Source organism: Pelecanus crispus, chromosome 3 (genome assembly GCF_030463565.1).
Source record: "Pelecanus crispus isolate bPelCri1 chromosome 3, bPelCri1.pri, whole genome shotgun sequence".
In the NCBI taxonomy this organism is placed as follows: domain Eukaryota; kingdom Metazoa; phylum Chordata; class Aves; order Pelecaniformes; family Pelecanidae; genus Pelecanus; species Pelecanus crispus.
In genome coordinates this window covers 47500179-47519871 of record NC_134645.1, presented here as the reverse complement: position 1 = coordinate 47519871, position 19693 = coordinate 47500179, and the positions used below count along the sequence as shown (strand labels likewise).

General features: G+C 41.5%; 1 protein-coding gene across 2 annotated transcripts; it reads right to left on the bottom strand.

Annotated features, from left to right (window-relative positions):
* Nucleotides 1-721: 721 nt before the first annotated feature.
* Nucleotides 722-18670, bottom strand: FAM98A (family with sequence similarity 98 member A). 2 transcript variants are annotated; one of them, XM_075707358.1, is made up of 10 exons: nt 18638-18670; nt 18356-18434; nt 15073-15221; nt 13617-13751; nt 10559-10743; nt 8491-8571; nt 7005-7121; nt 4123-4290; nt 2040-2595; nt 722-838 (listed from the first exon to the last, which is right to left on the bottom strand). In XM_075707358.1, exons 2-10 carry the CDS (start codon nt 18406-18408, stop codon nt 831-833), a joined length of 1452 nt encoding a protein of 483 aa, XP_075563473.1. In that variant the 5' UTR covers nt 18409-18434; nt 18638-18670; the 3' UTR covers nt 722-830. The 2 variants fall into 2 exon arrangements, with proteins under 2 accessions (XP_075563473.1, XP_075563472.1); XM_075707357.1 differs by having other exon boundaries at nt 722-2595.
* Nucleotides 18671-19693: the final 1023 nt, after the last annotated feature.

Here is a 19693-nt window from a genome sequence, read left to right as displayed (position 1 = left end):
TTCGCTTCCAACCTACGAATCACTAGCAGCACCTAGTGGCCGCAATAAATTAAACAGGAGATTATCAGGTAGATCGTGAAATGAAATACAGGGAAATCGGTTCTAAACAATGTTTATCAGCTTATTTACATGATTAGCTTGAATTACAGCAACACCAGCGTTACACAGATTCTCTAAAATGCTCGTGTTATTTCTGTAATCCAAGGAACATCTCCTGCCTGCATCAATCTGGATTCAGCCCAAAAGGGCACTTCAGGTAGCCAGAGACTGCCTGCCATCAGCATAGTCTCTGCTACAGGGATCCGAGCACAGCAGCAGGAACCTGTATTTTCCACAAGGCTAGAGAGTATCAGGAGAGTTCCCAGAAGCAGGATACCATGTTCACATGGCAAGCAGGAGCATAACCTGGGAGATGGGTGCTCACACAGCTTAAGAGTAACTTTACACAGTGACCCCCAAGAGAGAGTACTACGTGCTGTTACATCAGTTGAGAGGGAGGAATAAAACAAAACTCAGAGCAATTGAAGATCAACTCTTCCTGTCTGCTCCTGTTCTGACAGCTTTCTCAGGGGGCAGAATGCACAGTACTGCTGGGACAATTAGAACATCTAAAATAGATTAAAGTGTAAAACAGATGAAGCAGGCAGAAATCCCCACAAATTCCCAGCTGCTGTAGCAACCGCTTTTTACTACTAAGAAGGAAAAGAAACCATAGCAAAGGGAACATACAGATACTTTTATTGCTCACCTTTTATACAACAGCACACCTTCAGCCATTTTCTTTCACAGCTTGACAATGTTTATGTACACAAAAAACCCAGCAAGAAGCATTATGTGGCTTTCAGTAAAGAAAAAAAAAAAACATTAGAACATTAAACTCAGCCAGGCTTTGTTTTCTGCAGCAATAATAAAAGGGCTTCCTCCAGGCAGAAACTAATCTTCCCAGGCCGTAGTGCATTTCTTTAAAACGACAACCCCCAAAACAAATTGCCCTAGATTTGCTGAGCCAGTGGTATTAACTTGCAAATAAAATAAATTTCAGTTTGTCATTTCTTCCAGCTGATTTCAAGTAAAAATTAGGTTTGGAGGAGGAGCAACTTGTTTTGGATGGATGCAGGTCAGTTTGAATTGCTACACCTAACTACAGGCCTACAGACACTATCGGTTCACAATTTAGCTTAGTTTTACATGATCTTTGTAGATTTTGGCGGCGGTCAGTCTTCAGAGTTGAGCAGGTGGGAAAATTTTATTTAGCAGGAGATAAGGCTACCGAACATGGCATCCACAGTAGAGCTCATATAATACACAACAAACCTGTTTGTCAGAGGGAGTCCACTGTGCACGCATGCACGTGTGTATAACATCTTCGTGAGTAAAATGAGAGGCCAGCAAGCCAAAAAGCAATACTCAGAACTGACTTTAGAACATGTAATTGATGCAGAAGTTCTACTGTGTATTATAACAGACAAATTTGACCAGACGGGTCTTGATATTTCTCTAAATCAAAGCAGAAGGCAAACACAGCAGGTAGTTTCAGAACAAAAGTGTTTTGAGCAGATGCAACCAGTCCAACATCTAAAAAGCATGGCTATTAGTTGATGTTTAGGGTGCAGCAGGTAGTGATGATGCATTTAATTCAGACAGGTTGGCGGGTGGCAGGGAGGAGAGGTCTACAGGAAGTTGTACTTTGCTCAATGCAAAACATCCCACCCAAAGAGATTTCTACCTGCCACACACAAACCTGTACTAATTCAAGCAGCGACTAAGCCAGGCCTCTGAAACCAGGCTTCTATTACATGAGCTCTGCTGAAGCAAAAGTTTTTAGCAGCCTCAGCTTGTGAAGTGTCTTCCTTGTCCAAAGCCAGATTGATTATACTGATAACCTCCATGCTGGAAGTGCTGCTCAAACTGCCCCCCTTGATTAAAGTTCTGTCCACCTCTGCCCCCCCAGCCTCCTCCTTGACCTCCACGGCCACCGCGACCACCACGGCCACCCCTCCCTCCTCCACGCCCACCCCCTCGGTCACTGTGGGACCCACCATCTTGATATCTGTTTTCTTGCTGGTAGCCGCCACCACCACCACCCCCGCCTTGGTAGCCACTTCCTGAATATGAAGACGACTGGTAGCCACCATAGCCTCCTCCTTGATAGCCACCACCACCACCACCACCATGGTAGCCACCTGTTTGAAAACCTGCATCTCTGTAGTTGCTCTCCCTGTAGCTGCCATCCTGGTAGCCACCACCTCCACCATCTGTCCAACCTCCTTGAAGCTTGTTTCCTCTTCCACCTCCTCTGCCACCATGATCGTAACCACCACGTCCTCCTCGTCCCCCTCGATCATGGCTTCCTTGTTCATGACCTCCTCGCCCTCCATATGATGAGTCATAGCCTCCTCTTCCTCCTCGGTCATGACCGCCATGGTCATATCCTCCTCGCCCTCCATATGAGGACTCATAGCCACCTCTTCCTCCTCTGCCACCGCCTTGTTGCGGACCAGCCTCTGGTCTTTTCTGCCATGGTGGCATCTCAGGAGGTGGCGGTTCAATTTCATTGGGCCTTCCTCCTCTGTCAGGCACTCTGCCCATTAGCACCTGCAAATGGGAAAGGGAGAACCGCCATAGGAGTTTTAACACCTCAGGGAAAAGTCACACATATCGATACACACCACAAACAGCAGCCACTCAAGGGTTCCTACGTCTAGAGGATTTCATCAAGGCAAACTTTTGCATGTTTCAATGTGACAGTCCTTTATCTCCAATTAATAAAAATTGAACAGAGATTATCTAGTACTCCAAGCACGGCTAACAAGGCACATCTGGAGACCTGTATTTTTTGTTCAAACAGCAGGCACTCCGGTAGAGGCAGCATCAATACAGTCTTTCACTAAACTGTTTACTAGTGCAGACTGCTAATCTCAAACAACCCCAAGTACAGTGCAACAGTCTCTCTCCTAAACAGTGCTCTGAATTGCTGTAGAAGCCATTGGCTAAGATGATTATCTTTGGTAAACCTAGTGCAAAGATTTTTATTTTTCAGTAAGGACACACACAAACTTACACACCAACAAACAGGTGTCAGACAGTGCTGACCAGAGTTGAACAAGACTCTAGAAGGTCTTTAGCTGTCCAAGGATGCTGTGACATTAAGAATTTAGCAAGACTTAAAATGGGACAGGACACTTGCATTGCTTCAAGTTTTAAAGTGATATAACAGAAAAACTTAAATAGAAGCAGGTTACTTTGTTACTTTGTGTTACTGTCTTGGAAAACATTTACTATTGATGATGGCAATAAGTTAACAGGATATGGATCAGCAGCAGGGCAGTATTGCATTTGTAGTAAAACATACATATGGTCTCATGGTAGTCACACCTGTCTTCCCACTTAATTTCTTTTACATTCCACACTCCAACTACACTAAAAAGGTGTAAAAATTATTTGGGATGAAGGGGGTTCGTCAAATCACACCACCATTCCATCCTAAATGAATTAGAGTATTACCTGAAATACAACTGGTACCAAAATGGAGAAGAGCATGCATGTACACCCACAAATTTTAAAGTACCAAGTACACTGCTGTACATAGCTACTGAGCTTCAAGTTCAGCACATGTACTTTTGTGAGCCTATCACTCCTGTAAAATCATAATTTTTGAAACAAGGGAAATTGTATTCCTACTACGTCATTGCTAAAACTACACACTTGACTATAATCTAACCTGTGAGGTGCTTGCTTTGTGATCTTAATACATTCTATTTACATAGACCAGAAACACGGTTACTATGTAGGTGTTATTTTAGACATGGTAACAGAATTAGGTAACAGCAGTGTAAGGTCATTAGTAATTCTGATAAGACAGAGCAGGCCTACTCCCACTGAAAGGAATCAAAGATATTTCAGCAATTTTTTACTGCCCCTAAGAAGGGGCACTCTGAACCTCAACAGGTGAAATTGCAGTTCCCATAATGCACCAATGCATAATCTGGAGTACCTAAACATCATATTTCTTATCCTTTATTTTCAAATTCCATGTACAATCCTAAAAAAAGTAGGATTTATTACTACATTCGAATTACTTAAATATTCATAACAGAACAAGCCATTTGTCACCAAAGGTACCTTATTAATGGCACATGCAGTCTTCTCTCGGATGGACCCACTGCTTGTTCTCATAATCTTTGACAGGTCCTGCCGAGCTGCCAAGAGATTTGCAACCGAAATAGTGCACTTAGTAGATAAGAGGGCACGTTTTGGCTGGTAGACTTTAGCCAGTTTTTCTGTTTGACTCTGTTTGAGAGAAGAAAAACAAAACCCAGTCAGCTAAAGTAATAGGAAAGCAATGGGACACCTCACCAAAAGAATCAAATCAACATTGAAGAACAAGACACTACTGCAAATAGAACAAAAATTAATATAAACCCAGTGAGAACCACTTTGTAACTAAGAATCACCGCAACAAAGCTAGCATTTGTCAAATTAATTTCTTAAGTAATATAGGAAACACTATTCTGACTGACCTGACAAGACACTGATCTTCTGACAACTTTAAGATTAACAATATATACATGCAGACTGTACTACTTCCAAGCAAACACAGAATAGGAGCGTGTCATATAGTTATACAAATTACTGCTAATGTTTAAAAGATACTGAAACATGTCTGTGTCCAGCCTCCAGACCTCCTTCTTTGCCTGCACTCTGAACCCACACCAGTTCCAGTTAGGCTAGCATCACCATATCTCTAACACTGTATCAGCAGAAAAAGGCTGTGTTAACTCTTTCACACCCTTCATGCCAGTCAGCTTCTTCAAAAAGGCAAGCCATCAAGAGGTACTGACAGAACTACAGCTCTCAATTGCTGGTTCTAATTCAGTCCTTTGTCTCATGTATGTAGTGCCCAAGCTAGAAATGAGATCCTACATGTCAACTTTGCCTTGTATGCAATCTCTCTTCCTCTACTGCCTGTTGGCATTAACCATACTGGCTTTTTTGAACACCTCAAAAGTATGACAGCAGTTTTCCAACTGACAAACACAACAGAAATCTGTGCTACCAGACATGAGTAATACACGAGTTACATCTATCTTCAGTTATCAACAGAGTATAATATGTGATGCAGTTAGGATAAACCAGATTGCAATCTGCACACAGACAAAAGGGCTGCTTTTTGTCTGGACCCCAGATGACAGCAGTGGGGACAGGCAAACCAGGTTTTCCAACAAATCTCTTGACAGGGCAAGAACTTACAAGCAAATTTGAAAATCCTAAAATCCTATTTTCCATCTAAAGGCAGAAAACTGGAACTGGGAAGAACTGAGAGTATGTAGTTCCAAGTGACTCAGTGATAATTTTTTAGAACCAAAAGCTTCTACTTGTATATTACAAGTTGAACAGGGTTTATTCAAAATGAAGGAAAACATGCACATCATTTACTTGACGCTGGCTAAAGACAGGAGAAGCAACAGCATTCACCAAAGCAGTAGTATGTTTTTCCCTGGCAAGTTTGACTGAGCTCTGAGCACAGTATTTTGGGTCTATGATATTATTCTTTTAGGTGAAACTTGAAATTTTGAAACTTAAAAACCCCCTAATAATAAAGTTTTTACTGGTGTTTCAGCTATCTGGAGAAGTCACTATTTAGTTATACTACTGTATCCTAATACTTCTCAAATTTTAAAATGAAAAAATATAAATTACCATCATGTATTAAAGCACTGCTAAAAGTTACTGTTAAAACAAACTGTACTGCATGTCGGGAATACTATAGCCACATTCTCCAATTTCATATCGTTATGGTCCTAAAAATTTACATTTGCATTTGAATAGATATAAATGCATATATACAATTTGTGGGTTTTGTGAAAGGATTTCATGTAGCTAGTCAAGTTCAAAAACATCTTGAAAATTCTCCTAGAAAAACAAACAAACATGGATTTGGATGCCAAAGGTATAGCACAGTTATAAGTCCCTGTTTTTTAACCAAATCCATACTTTTGCCCATTTTCATTCACTACTAATATACTCAAACAATCAGTTCTTCAATCACCTACTAAAAAACCCAAAGAATACAAGGTTTAAGAGATAGGACACCAGTAGAAGTCCTGCTCAGGTGATGAAACAGAAAAGGGGAGAGGTCACAGTTTATTATTAAAATACAGTTGCTTTTTGAATAGATCATTTATCAAGAAAAAACAATTCATGATTCGTGTGTCACAGTTTATCACTAATAACTCAAGTCTCAAACACTGACAGCAGCATAATTAACAGAATGTTAGCAGATCTGGTTTAGTCCTAGAAAATAAGTGGTATGTACTATTTTTTAAATCTTGTCATTCCTTTTTCACTACGAGATACAGGGAATAGGGAAACCACGCAATTATTTTTAAAAGCAGAATATGTATCACATACTCAGAGAGAACAGACGTCATGTCACAGCCACTTGCACGGTTCAAAGACAAAAGAAGCACATAAATTATTACCCTGTCTATGAGGTAAGAACAAGTAGTGCCTTAGCAGCTTTTCTCATGTGCATCTGTGGAGTTGTGCTTGCAGACACACTTTGAGTTAAGGAAATCTGATCACTGTGGACAGCACAAAGTAAGTTAAGGGATGGTCAACAGGAAGATGTTTTTCTACCATCACACAGACACAGCACTTAATGATTCACATTATGGCACTCTGAACGCAAATGGTTGGATCAGTAATCTCTTATTATTTTTTTCTAGTGGCCTATTTAACTGTCTATTTTGGCTTTGATGCACAGTTACACACGATCTAGCTTCTCATTCTACATACTATTTTAAAAGCCAACAAATCAGTTTTAAGTAAAATTTTTTTAGTCATCTTACATTGTCATAAACTTCTTCAGAAACTCAAACCAAAACCAGACAACTCCTGTGGTTAGTTCTTACTCATGAAGGATGAAACAATGAAGCAGTTTTCCAGAGATACTTATATAAAGCATTACCATCAACCAGGACTTCACAGCAAGTTGTTTGTACCTTAGCTCTATCTGACCAGCCAAAGGACTGCACAGTAACATCCAAACGTTTGACTAACAGTTTTCTTCGGACTTCATATTCGTTGACTATGGCTTGATTAATTGCTTCAATTTTTTCCTGAAACAAAAATTTGCAAACATAACCTATAGATTATAGATAAAATGTTTCTACTTAAGATAATAAACTATGTGGATGGAAGCAAGTAAGACACACAGAGATATCAAGCAGGGCTTAAGCCCACGACTATCTACCTTGTCAAATGGGCCCACAGCAAGCTACGCCTGCTGGCATTATTTTCCTGAAGGCTTCAAAGGCTCTGTTATCCTCACATTCAGCCTTCTACCATTTCTAACAGCACAGCTGTCTGTTCTTCATAAGGGACCTAAAAGCTGCACACACTGCTGAGGCATTTCTCAACACCCACCAGGGCAAAGAAGCAGAAATAAGAAAATACTACATGCAACAAGCTGAAGGAGATGCAAGGACATACTGAAGTCCTAGGGACCAGGGTGCCCTTGCCTTCTTAAAAAGTAGTAAGCTTAAGGACAAAGATAGAGCAAAGATGGAGGACTACAACTAAGTAAAGTACTGTAAGAGGATCTTGATTAAAGCACAGTCTGCATACAGACAAGACAACAAAGTGCCCTGCAGGGAAAAGCCATCACTAGAAACACACCTGGTAGCAGACAGTGGTCTAGTCACAGCAACAGTTGAGATGTGCACCTTTAAGGAAATGATTTATGTATTGACCCCTGGCTGGGGACGGTGGGGCCACTTTCAGCCTCAAAAACACAAGCACTGAAGGAAGCAAACTGTTGGGAGTAGATGAGCCTCAACCTTAAGCCAGACACAAGAGAGACCTGCAGTCTTGCAGCAGTAGCCATAGCTTTGTGTTGGTGCAGCAGCACTATCTAACCTAGGCACCATCCTTCTAGAACAGCGGGTGACAAAACCCCGCTGGAGATGATTGTGGGTCTGCCGCCTGGGTGTACAGTCTCTCCCAGCTTCCACCTGCACACCCACTGCTTCTTGGAGAAAAGGCTATGAAGGAAGCAGACTACTCCAGCAGGACAGAAAGAGAGGAGGAAACGACGGGAAGACCAACAGGTTAGCTGGAAAGAAGCCACGGATGGGGATGTGACACCATCTCAGCAAGGCTAGGTCACACAGACAGTGCTGGCACAGGGCAGGAGAGGAAGGCTTAAGCTACTGCACAAGCATGCAGGTCAGCACCACCACCATAAATCTCCTTTATTTTGGAAAACTTTTGCCTACATCTGGACATACAGATTAATGAGCCTTAGGTCTTGTCACAGTTGCTGAACATTTATTGTACCAACATATATTTGAAATACTGCAAGAAATTGTCTTCTCATCTTCAGAAAGAGGTGAGAAAAATCATTTTGCAACATTACACACAGGATAAAGATCGACACTTCACACACCTGAAAAAGGAAAATGGGCTCTAATACCTGCGACTACTTACCCAGTGAGCTGGTCCCAGTTGTTTCTTCAATAAAGGTTTTCCAACATGATTAGGTGGAACCTTTGCTAGGGTTTCCTTCAGCTGTTAGGAGACACATAAAAATATAAGCGTTGGCTAAAAAAAATTAGCTTCTCAAGATTCAGATTACAGGAGAGGATTCTTGGGCAGTCATAGGCATGACAAAGCAACCTCCAATATCAAGTTGTTTTCTTTGGGACAGAGAACCAAGCACGCTTCTTTTGGAAAGCAACTATTTTCACATTTTTGGTAATCTTGGCTATAATTATTTAAAAATTAAGAGAAAGGACTATAGAGCAGATCTACAGTTAAAATAGAAAGATTCCATGAGGTACAGCTCCCCTTGAAGACAGAGGGATTATTCTACACATCATCTCTTTAATTCGGAAAAAAACCCACACTTGTATCAAAAAGGATGTATTAAGACTATGTGAAATATAGCACGACCCCTCTACAATCAAAAGGAGAAAATCTTCAATATGTATGTGTGAAGAAAAAGGTAGCTTGATTTTCACATGCTAGATCAGAATATTGCATTCTACGACTCACTTTTTAAAAACAAGAAAACTTTAGGGTGATCTTTTGATATAACTATCATCTTACAGTCAAGAGTAAAAATTTCACTCTAAGTTTTCACATTCTGCTCACCTTTGATGTATTTTCATTTACAAAGTGAAGTAAGTTTTTCAGTTATTAGTCAGCTTTACTTTCTCCTTTTCAAATACTACCAACATCTGAAGTGTTCCGACTGTAAGCACCACAGCTATATATGATTTCTAAAAAACTCTGTAGGTTAGAAGTCCCTGATGTACTTTATTACGCTATAAGGACTGTTCACTTTTTTTTAGTATAACCACCTATGGATACAAATCAATGAGATAACCTTAATCATCCTGCAAGGTCTATGCAAGTTTGACTTCAAAGCAAAACAATGTAAAAGAAAAGTCAATTAGTAAACCATAACAGAATTTCCAGACAAAAAAGATTTTGATCTACTTTGTATTCTGTATTTTTATAGTCTTTTTCACCAACAAAGCTTGCTAGCATTGTTCATTGTTATGAATGCTTTCTACCTTTTATAGAAAATGGAAGCACAGATTTCTTATGTATCTATTTAATGCCCATGACAATGCCAAAACCAGAAAGCAAACTGCTTCCATTCTACACCTTGGACTTCTGCTGAAAACCATCCTCCTCCTCTTAAACAGGTCAATCAAAACTGATCTCTTGCAAAGAAATGAAGCACTATTTTCAGTTGCTTGGATTTGTTTAAGTACAATGCAACTAAAAGGATAGTCAAAAAACTTCTCTGAAAGTATCTTGGGGAGCTTTGTAATCACATCCATTCTTTAAAGTTCACAAAGGTTCTCTTCTGCTGTTCTGCTCTCCTCTATCCTGCAAGGTACTTAACATAACTTAAAAACTTTCTGTCCCCCACCTTTGGTCTGTGCAGTGAACAGCCCATTCCACTTCACTTCTCTGCTTTATAAAAATTACTCAAACAAAAATAAATTTCTTTAAAAAAAAACCCCAACAACAACCTAGAGAACACATACATGTAAAGGAACAAAAAAAAAAAATGGAACCACAAGAACTGATGAAACCTTAGGGAAAAGGTGTAAACTTGACTTCAGTTACAACACCTTTTAACCTAAACATTTTTAAAACAGTAGGTTCCTGTAAAAATTTGTTTAGGTGTATTTCCTGAAATACATTATCTCCTTAACATTCTTCCTGAGGCCCAAGCTCAGCATTTTCCATGTCTCCTGCAACAGGTGATGACTTTAAAACCTAGAGCAGAGTAAGAAATACCTCACCCTGTAAGGCAATGATAGCAGTAGTCCCTGACCTCATGCCTTGGCATGGAAAAAGCCTTTAAATTCATTTTCAAAATCCTGATTCTTGGCATACTCAGTAATCCATGTTAACTCTCCTTCACAATTCAAACACTGGAGTTTCACAAGCGGCAGATCTCTCCCTGGTAGCAGAACTATTTCCCATCAAAACAGTAACATCATAAATATTCTAGTTTTGTTCCTTTGAATCTTACTTTTTTTTCAATTCCACTGAAGAACTGGAACATCGTTATGTTGGCTGGAGGCTTGGACATGCCTAAAGCAATACATATGCCTTTTAGCTCCTGAAAGACTTCACTGCCACCTCCTTCCTGTGCTTTTTTAGGAGGGGCGTTCACACACAGCATTCTGGCAGCTTCCAGTTCTGAGATGAGGTATGCTGGGGTAAGAAAAATTAGATTTCAGCATCAGATATAGCCGAGTTAAATTATTTTAGAACCAGTGAGAACTCAAGTGCTTACAACCAACAAATGTGCAAATGGACTATTTTAGAAAGAGTTAGGGCTGTAATTTTGGTATCCACAGAATGCTCATATTTCTAATAATCACTGAGCCCAATGCTAGAAACACAACAAACAGGGGAAAGGTTTAGTACAACCAATTAAAGCCTGGAAAAAAATCCCTATGATTCCAACAGGCATTAATCACAGAATTCAACAGAGCACAGCTCTTTTCCTTCAGGCTTTGCCCAGCAAAGACAGGAGACTAGGAACATGGAAATAAGCAGGATGATGGACTGGGACATGCACTTTAAGCTAGACAAGCAAGCACTCCTTGAGGCTCTAGGAAACAAAGCAAGGAAATGAGTAGAGAGAAGTGAAATGTTGGATGAAGCTCTACTTCCCCAGGCAAGATGCAGAGTGGAAAATAATCCCACTTTTAAAAGTACTATTGAGAATTCAGGTTTATAATAATTTCAGAAAAGAAGGCAGTAACTGATGAAATAGAAGCTAGAATGCCTGCAGTGCTCTTCAATATCAGAACTGCAAGAGCCTACCATCACATTTATAGCTCCTTTATCAAACAAAAAAAATATTAAAATCGCATAATTTCTGAACATGGTCTACGCCCAAAATTTCAGCACTAGGTGTAGGTTATAGAGATATAAATTTAGCACACAGCCTTTGCTTGCAACTGTCATAACTTTAAAGTTTCAATTGAAAAAAAATGCACAGGTTTAACAATACTTTTATCATGAATCATACTGGGTGACCATAACAGTAACATAAATAATTATTTCTAAAAATAAGGACTGAAAACAGGTACTGCACTGATAAAGACAGACTTGTGAGCAGGGTTGTAAACCCATGGCTATGCAAAAGCAGCTGACTACCTATAAAATTGGGACAGATCAAAAGATTAAGAAAAGAACAAAGCATTTTAATGATCTCTAGAATGTCTTCTGCTAAAGACACAGAGCACGTTATAAATTATAAAATTCTTAAAATACGTAAAGCAGTGAAGAACCCTTTGTTAAGTTCTTTCAATGGTACTTTATACAGACTTTTCTTATACTCAACTTTCAATTATTTACACCCCATTCGGATCTCCTGAAAAAGAAACTAGCAGCAGAATTTTGTTTCAAGAATTCAGAGATCACATTCAAGCTACCTTCAACCTCCTCTGACAAAGACTGAAATTTCAAAGTCTATTGCTGTAAGACACAAACATTCTCCAGACAATGATTCTTTTTTGCAGACCTTTTCTGAACCAACCTGAACCTCTTGTACTTTTTATTTTTTGAAGATGCCAATACTTAATATTGTATCCTAGTGATGGTGCACACCAAGACAATCCTAACTACTTACATTTATTTGGTGCTTTCCTCTCCCAGCAATACTGCTACATCTTCCAATTGACATAAACTGTGCTGCATTTCATTAAAATGTAAAATACCCTGGCATTCCATTAAAGAGGGTTATTCTGTTTTTCCTGAAAGAATCTGGTTTTATGGCTCATATACAACAGGATACCTAATAAGTTAGCTTTACGTAGATGAAGCAAGCTATGCAAAAGTTTTAGGTATTACTATCACGGTACAGACAAAAGGAATTTGGCATTATTTCAGTTCCACATTTGACAGTAAACACAGTATTCCTGCCAGATGGGATACCAGACTTCAGCTTCTGAACATGGCCTTATACTACCAAAACATACATCACAGAGGACCTCTGAGATAAACTGCGTGTCACACACAAGCCAGATTTATTGAATGGCTTGGCTTACAGAAAATAAGCTGAAGGGCAGATTGTTTGAGCTACAAAATATTTTAAATGCAATACATTACCTCACTTCATCTGACATTTTTGAACATACTACCAAAACAAATTCAGATTAAGTCTTACTACTCATCTTTCTCCTTCTGTTGAAATACAGGAACCTACTCTGTAATTCATTTCTTACATCTCAGCTGAGGGCAGAACTAAATTTCTGTTTTAAAAAGTTAAAGAATCAGCAGCAACTGAGAAAGCAAATAAAATTTATGTTGACTTTAAGATCAGATTAAAATTAGTACTAAAATTTCTAACTCTGACACTTGCAAATTTTTTTTTTTTTTAATGTGAATCAACATCACACACTTTTTCCAAATGTAAGTACTATTTCTCCTCCTCTAACATCTCCTAAGCAGGAATTAAACCAGTTTAGGTATTGAGACCTGCTGGGTGGAAGAGTAAAGGGAAGACATCACCATTGCTACCGCTAATTTCTTTTCAATCAGCAGAAAGCAACACTGAAGCTATTCACTAAGGGAGATGATCAAAAGAATAAAACATTTGCTCTTTTTCACAACAATTCCAATTGTTATCAGAGTGTAGGAAAATGCAAGTCTTATTGCACCTTGCAAGTCATCATGGTGGGGGCTCCAAAACGATGATGCATCTGATATCAGTGGTCATTTTTACAACCCTTCTAAACAAAGTTCAGTGGCTAAATCCTGGCAGAGGTCTTCACACTATTCCCTCTTCAGAGTACCTTTCGAGAAGCAATAGGACAGGTTTTTTGCTAGTAAATGTGAAAAAGCTTAATACTCAGAATATTTTCCATCATATACTGGCTACAGAGTGACTGGTAAGTTATGAGACCCAAAAGTATAATATTCTGCCACTGCACATCACAGGGAAAAATAATTCATAATTTTAGGTAACTGGTTTTATACATTGTGGTAAAAAAACCAGTATCTCATTAAGTGTAAGAAGCAATACTGATTCTCGCACAAAACCAGATTTCCTTGCAAGCACCCCTTTAACTTACTAAGCAGCAAGAGACAGTTCTTTTGATTATGAAGGCGTTTTGTCACATCCCCTGATGTTAATGACGTATATGGACAGTTCATTTCAGCCAGCAACCCACTCATTTCAAGTTGAAATTCTTCTGCTTCATTTGGACCTTAGAAGGAAAAGAATAATAATTTGTTTACAGCTAATATATGTATCTCTGGCTATGATTAGAATTAATTAGCTCTTTTTTTAAAAAAAAAAAAAAAAAAAAAAAAAAGCTTTGCTCCAGTTGCTATTTAACATTAAAACCCTGCTTTTAATGGAAGCCAAATGCATTCTTTGGGTTTCTCAAAGACACATCACAACTTGTTTGGAGCCATGATATTCCTCATTATTGTAAAATTACCTTTCACTGACAGCTTTAACCAGCTACAACAGAAATTAGTGAAACTAATTTGAATTTATTAAGCCAAGTTATGCAAAAAACAGTGATAAATGAGAGGTAAGTTTTTCTTCTTTTGAAAAGGGATTGTTATTTTTAAACTCAAGTCACACAAAATGAAGGTAGGACTTGATGGTACTACAGATAAAATGTTTCTATCCCCGTATTTAGAGAATTTGAAATAGGTGTTAGAACACTGCTGCATTGTATTTTTACACAAAGCGTGTAGTAAGAACCTTGTACTACTAGAAGAGGTGAGATGCTGTATGGTGACATAGAAAGGGAGTCAAATACACTCAAAGAAGAAAGGATGGACATGCCAGAAACAGAGAAAAAGGAAAAGAACAGATGTTGGGGTGAAAGATGGCAATCTTTGGCCACTGAGTAAACTGAAAGTTAAGATCATAAAGGCATTATGAGTTAATACACTAGATATTCAGAAGTACAGGTTATCATACCAATTTAACAATTTAATCTGTAGAATGTCATGACTGGTTGACTGAAAATAATATTTCTGGAAAACTAAGGTTTGCTTCCTCCACCAAAATGATAAACAAACATTTTCAGGCTCCTTCTCACAGAGTGTTTCATAAAGGGGGGAAAATACATAGTAAGCACAGAGTTAAGGTAACCAACAATAAAAAGAAAATATGGTTACTGTAGTCATAAGAATGTTTCCTTGAACAGTAGGTATTTCTTAAATCAAAATTACAAACAGAAGTGTTGAAATAAAAGTATTCTCATGATCTAATTCAAAAAAAAACGCACTAACATTTCCTTAAATCCACCCAAAAACTTTAAAAAACCTCTATGGTTGAACAATTAAAAGAAAAAGCTAATTTCAGAAGAAAGACTGTTTGATCCCCACTATTATTCAGCCTCTACTGGCTGTTCATTAGGCAAGTTTGAGGTGGAAAATATCCAAAATCTGACCATGTGCAGATGATATTCCCTGGTACAACAGATTTAGCAATTGTCAGCCCAAATCTTTATGGCATGCAAGAACACACATTAAGGGCACATTTGTGCTAGAGTTGTGGCTACTTACTGTTAGTTGCCTGCACATTTTCCTCTAGTTTACAGAATAGCCGTAACTCAGATACCAGCCAAGCACAGAGTTTGGTGAATTCAGGGGAACTGGCTCCACGAGAGACTGCCTGAGCCAGCGCTCCGTCATCTAACAATGGACCTTTGTAACTGACAAGTAAAACAAAAGCATGGTTTATTAACATTTGCTATGACTGATGTCCTGTCATAGATTTATTTTATGCTGTATACATATTGAGAGCTACACCCTCACCACATCTGCAATGCTGAATATCTAAACCAGTAAGATTCCTGCACTGAACTGTGAGAAAAAGCTCACTGAAAACATGTGAGCAAACCCAGCATTTCCACGCACATTAGCTTGCTGCCAAAAAGACTGCATCACAAAATATCATCATCAAAGGTTTCATCCTGGAGAATGTTATCACACACAACAGCAACTTCTCTGCCTCTATCTCTTGAAGATGTTACTTACAATATACCTATCTAGGGCAACTGCAGTTTCAAAGTATCATTCTTGAGCACTGCTTTACAGTATGTTGAATAATTACTGCTGAACTAGTGCATCTTTTCTGTCATTTCCAATCATGTATTAAAGGGTTGCCATGCAAAACAAAGCCTTCAATACAAACGTTACGAAAGTGATCTGGAAAACAATATCCTCTTTTGAAAAATTACCTTCTTAAATGGGCACAAGAAAAATAAATAGAATTACTTCTTTGCATAAGCAAAATAAGCCAAAATCAGGCCTAGTGTAAGAAAGCATGAGTGTACAGATCAGGTCTTAAAAGACAGTTTTCAGGTCATCTGTTTACTCATACTCTGTCAGGGGGAGGAGGAAGAATAGTGAGAAGACTGCCTTATTAACCAGGTAGAAGCACGAAGTCAGAGCTTACTAGAGTATTTAAGACAAAATGCACAGTATTATTTTGATATACTGCATCCAAAACAGAAAGACATCCAAGACTGAGCATAATCAACCAAAATCCCTCTTTCAAGCTTCCACGTAAAATCACCCACTATGTCACAGCAACCCAGTGAGTCCAGTCAACTCTTGGCAAACCTCAGAAGTAAAAAAAAAAAAAAAAAAAAATCTCAAAGAGCAAATTAAAATGTTACTCTCCACACTTTGTTCTTGTGCTTAACATCACATATAAAGGATTTGGTCTTCACTGTAACAGTCTGTTACTTCATCCAACCAAAATGAAGAAGCCACACTCAAAAATAACTTTTACCTCACAGAGCAGCTCAATTAGTGACACAGAGTTAACCTAGCAGCTGGTGGGAAGCTGTAATCTGAGGTATTACAACACTACTACATTACCACGGTAGGCCAGACAATTCCAACAGGCTAGCGAGAGCGAGTTTAAGTCACATCCCACAGAGGTTTCGGACCTACACATGCATAGGAACATCTGGGACTCAGAATAGAAACATCCAGTTATAGATCAAAGTAGAAGGAAAGCGATGACAAGCCCCTTGCTTTAGCAGGATTTGGATTTAAGTCACTAAGTGACTGGTCACGTCAGAGGCCCCTTTTCTAGAATTTTTCTTCAACAGATATGACATCTTGACTGTGTTATCTCCGATAATTATGACTTCAGTTACACATCTATTTGGCCAGTAATCCGACTTGCAGATTCCTGACTGCAAGCAGCTTTTTCCTTCCATTCCTGCCAATGGCACATGTTCTTGAACTACACTCCTCTTTTGGTAGCATTATGCTGTCCAGTTTGTTTGCTTTTTCAATAGTTCAACAAACTGACTTACAAGGCAAGAGGCCACTATTTGACCACCTTGAGCACAAATCCTAAAAGAAACAACTCTTCGATGTCCAATGCTATTAAACAAAAAAAGAAAAAAAAAATCAAGTAATATATTAGAAATGTCTTCAGCATATGGTTAGAAAAAAATAAGTTGAACTGTGAAGGATCATGGAGCTACTGCCAAAGCTTAAAACTTCAAACACCCCAGCCTTTCCAGACACAAGGAAACAGACTCCTTTAGTCACATACAGTACTTTTCCCAGTTGTTACCCATACTGTTGAAGCCCCATGTCTTTTGCCGTCCATATTTTCTTTTCAAACACTGTTGCCAATCTTGGTTGATATTACTTACTTTTTAACCTGCTTTCATTGTTCTCTTTATTTATGTCAAAAATCGACAGCAACACTTTCTGTCTATTATTACACAGAGAAAGAGCACAAATCACACATCCTTCAAGCCAGTAATATCCTTTTAAACATATGGCAGAAAAAAGAAGCCGATCATGGCACATGCATCACGGCAGAAACCTTTTCACGTTTTAGTTGGAGAAATACCTGCCCAAACAGAAGCCTATTTGTCAAGCTTTGGAACTATCATCACCAACTTAGCCTGGAAATATAATCTTTGTTGGAGCGTAATGACTCTAGCCACAAAGTGATTTATGGGAATGTGGCCAATGTGAGTAAATACAGCTGTTTGCATAGAACCAGCAGCAGCAGAATTGTAACTGCCTCTTGTCTGAACTCTCAACAGTTTACAGACATGGAAGCTTACAGTAGGGCACATTCTCCTTGCTCTCCTTTTATATTTACATAACTTTTACTGACCCTGACAGAGTAACAGGTTTAAACACCAAAAGTTTCCTTACTATATTATATTAAAAAAGAAAGTAGACGGGAAAAACACTGTATCATTTACATTTTTTTTCTATTATTACTGCTATATTATATTCAAAACGAAAGTAAAGGGGAAAAACAATGTGTCATTTACAATTTTTTTTTCTATTTTTTTTGCTAAGTATGAAGCCTAAAAGTTTTCCTCTCCCCTGACTTCTCTTAAAAGGTTTCTTTCTCTCTTCCCCACCTTCAGCCAGGACCGCTCTATCGAACAGAGGAGGGCTCGCAGATGAGATGGCCTCACAAGAACCGAGGAGATCGGCACGCAGGAAGAGGCAAAATGTTCGCAAAGGCCGCACGGCTAAAAAACGCGCCTGTTTGGCTCGGTGCGTTTCTCAAGCCCAGCCGGCACCGTCGCCAGCCCCGCTGCGGGGCCGGCACCTCAGAGAAGCGACCATTCCAGGCGCTGCCCTGGGCCGCGGCCCTCCGCGGCGACACCGGCCCCGCCTGCCCGCGGCGGACAGCGGCGCCCCCCGCGCCAGGGGCCCACACCGAGGCCGCCCTCCTGCTCCGGGCCCACGCCGGCCGCCCGGGGAGGCCACGGCCCCGCCAACGGCCGCCAAGCGCCCCCTCCCCTCCCCCCGCCCCGGGACAGGGCGTCGCTGGGCCCCGGGCACCTACCCCAGGTCCTCCAGCGACTCCAGCACGTCGCTCTCCAGGAGCTCGAACTCCATCCTGCGGCGGGGCACGGAGGCGGAACCTGCGCGACAGCGGGACTCAGCGCCCCCGGGACTCAGCGCCCCCGGTACCCGCAGCCCCGCCGCCTCCCTCCCCCGACCGCCCCCCCGCCCTCCCCCGCAGCCCGGCCCGGCTCAGCGGTCGCACCCCGCCCCCGCCTTAGCGCTGTGGGGGGAGCGAGGAGCCCCCGCCGCCCGCCCATCCCCCGCCGGCGGCCCCACGTACGCTACTCGCACGCTGCTGCGCCGCCGACTGCCGGGCTGGCATGTCAGGGTGGGGAGGGCGGGCGGAGCAGGTCCTCGGCCTGACCCTTCACCCGGCTTACCCTGGGGCCAGCCGCCGCCCTGCCTGATCGGCGCCGGCTCCCTCCGCGGTGGTCCCCGCCTACCCGCCGAGCCAGGCAGCGTTGCTAAATGGAGACGCGGGTGTGAGGAGGAGCGACGGGGAGTTTCTGTGGGACAGGAGCCCGGGACGAGCCAAGGATCCCACGTTTCTTTTCAGGCGGCTCTTCGGACAGGCCCAGAGGAAGGACCCCCCCCCTCCCCGCCGCGGAACCCACGCTGGAATGTGCTGTGGCGAGCGGTGTCGCGGCAACAGGCGGAGGGGGACGGGGCGGCAGAAGGCTCAAACTGCATCGGCGAGCGAGCGGTTCCCCACCCGGGAGGCCCCCGCGGCACCGGCGGGACCACAAATCCCAGCATGCCATGTGCCGCGCGGGACCCCTCGCGGCCGCCGTAGGGCCGCCTCCCGCCGCTCCCTTGGGGCCGGGGTCGGCGGGGGCCTGCTGCGCCGGGCCCAGGGGTGGTAGGCGGGGGCCGGAGGCAGGTGTCGCGGTTGCCACGGGAAATAATAAATTGGAATCGCTGCTTCCGCGGGTCTTGTTTCTGCCTGGGCGGGAACCGGTGGGCGGTGGCCTGTCTCTGCCGAGGCGGCGGGGGCCTGCGCCCCGTGCCCCGGCGGCGCCGGGTGCAGCAGTGACTCGCTGTCCTGCCGGTGGTGCGGCTTTTGAGGATGCTGAGGCGGTGCTGGCCATACCAGCGCCTGCCCGACTCTGTGCTGACAGTGAAGCTCCTTCAGGCAATGCTCTGGCAGCTTTTTTAAAATAATTTTAAATCTTGGGGGCCGGGGATGGTGTAACACCGTTCACTTCTTTTAGTTGCTCAGTTGCCAGCATCTTCAGAAGGAAGGCCATGCGTGCAAATACAGATGCATCATTAATAATGGAAAACTCAATTACAGGATTATAGGGGATAACTTTTCTTGCTCTTCCCAGTTCTCTTA

What these genes read in the sequence shown, in the direction of transcription:
- FAM98A (XM_075707357.1), bottom strand. Translation starts at nt 18,408, where the DNA reads ATGGAGTTCGAGCTCCTGGAGAGCGACGTGCTGGAGTCGCTGGAGGAC. An exon ending in AACTGGGACCAGCTCACTGG is followed by an intron (nt 7,122 to 8,490) that starts GTAAGTAGTCGC and finishes TTTTTGTTTCAG; the next exon opens with GAAAAAATTGAAGCAATTAA. An exon ending in CTGCATGTGCCATTAATAAG is followed by an intron (nt 2,596 to 4,122) that starts GTACCTTTGGTG and finishes TCCCATTTGCAG; the next exon opens with GTGCTAATGGGCAGAGTGCC.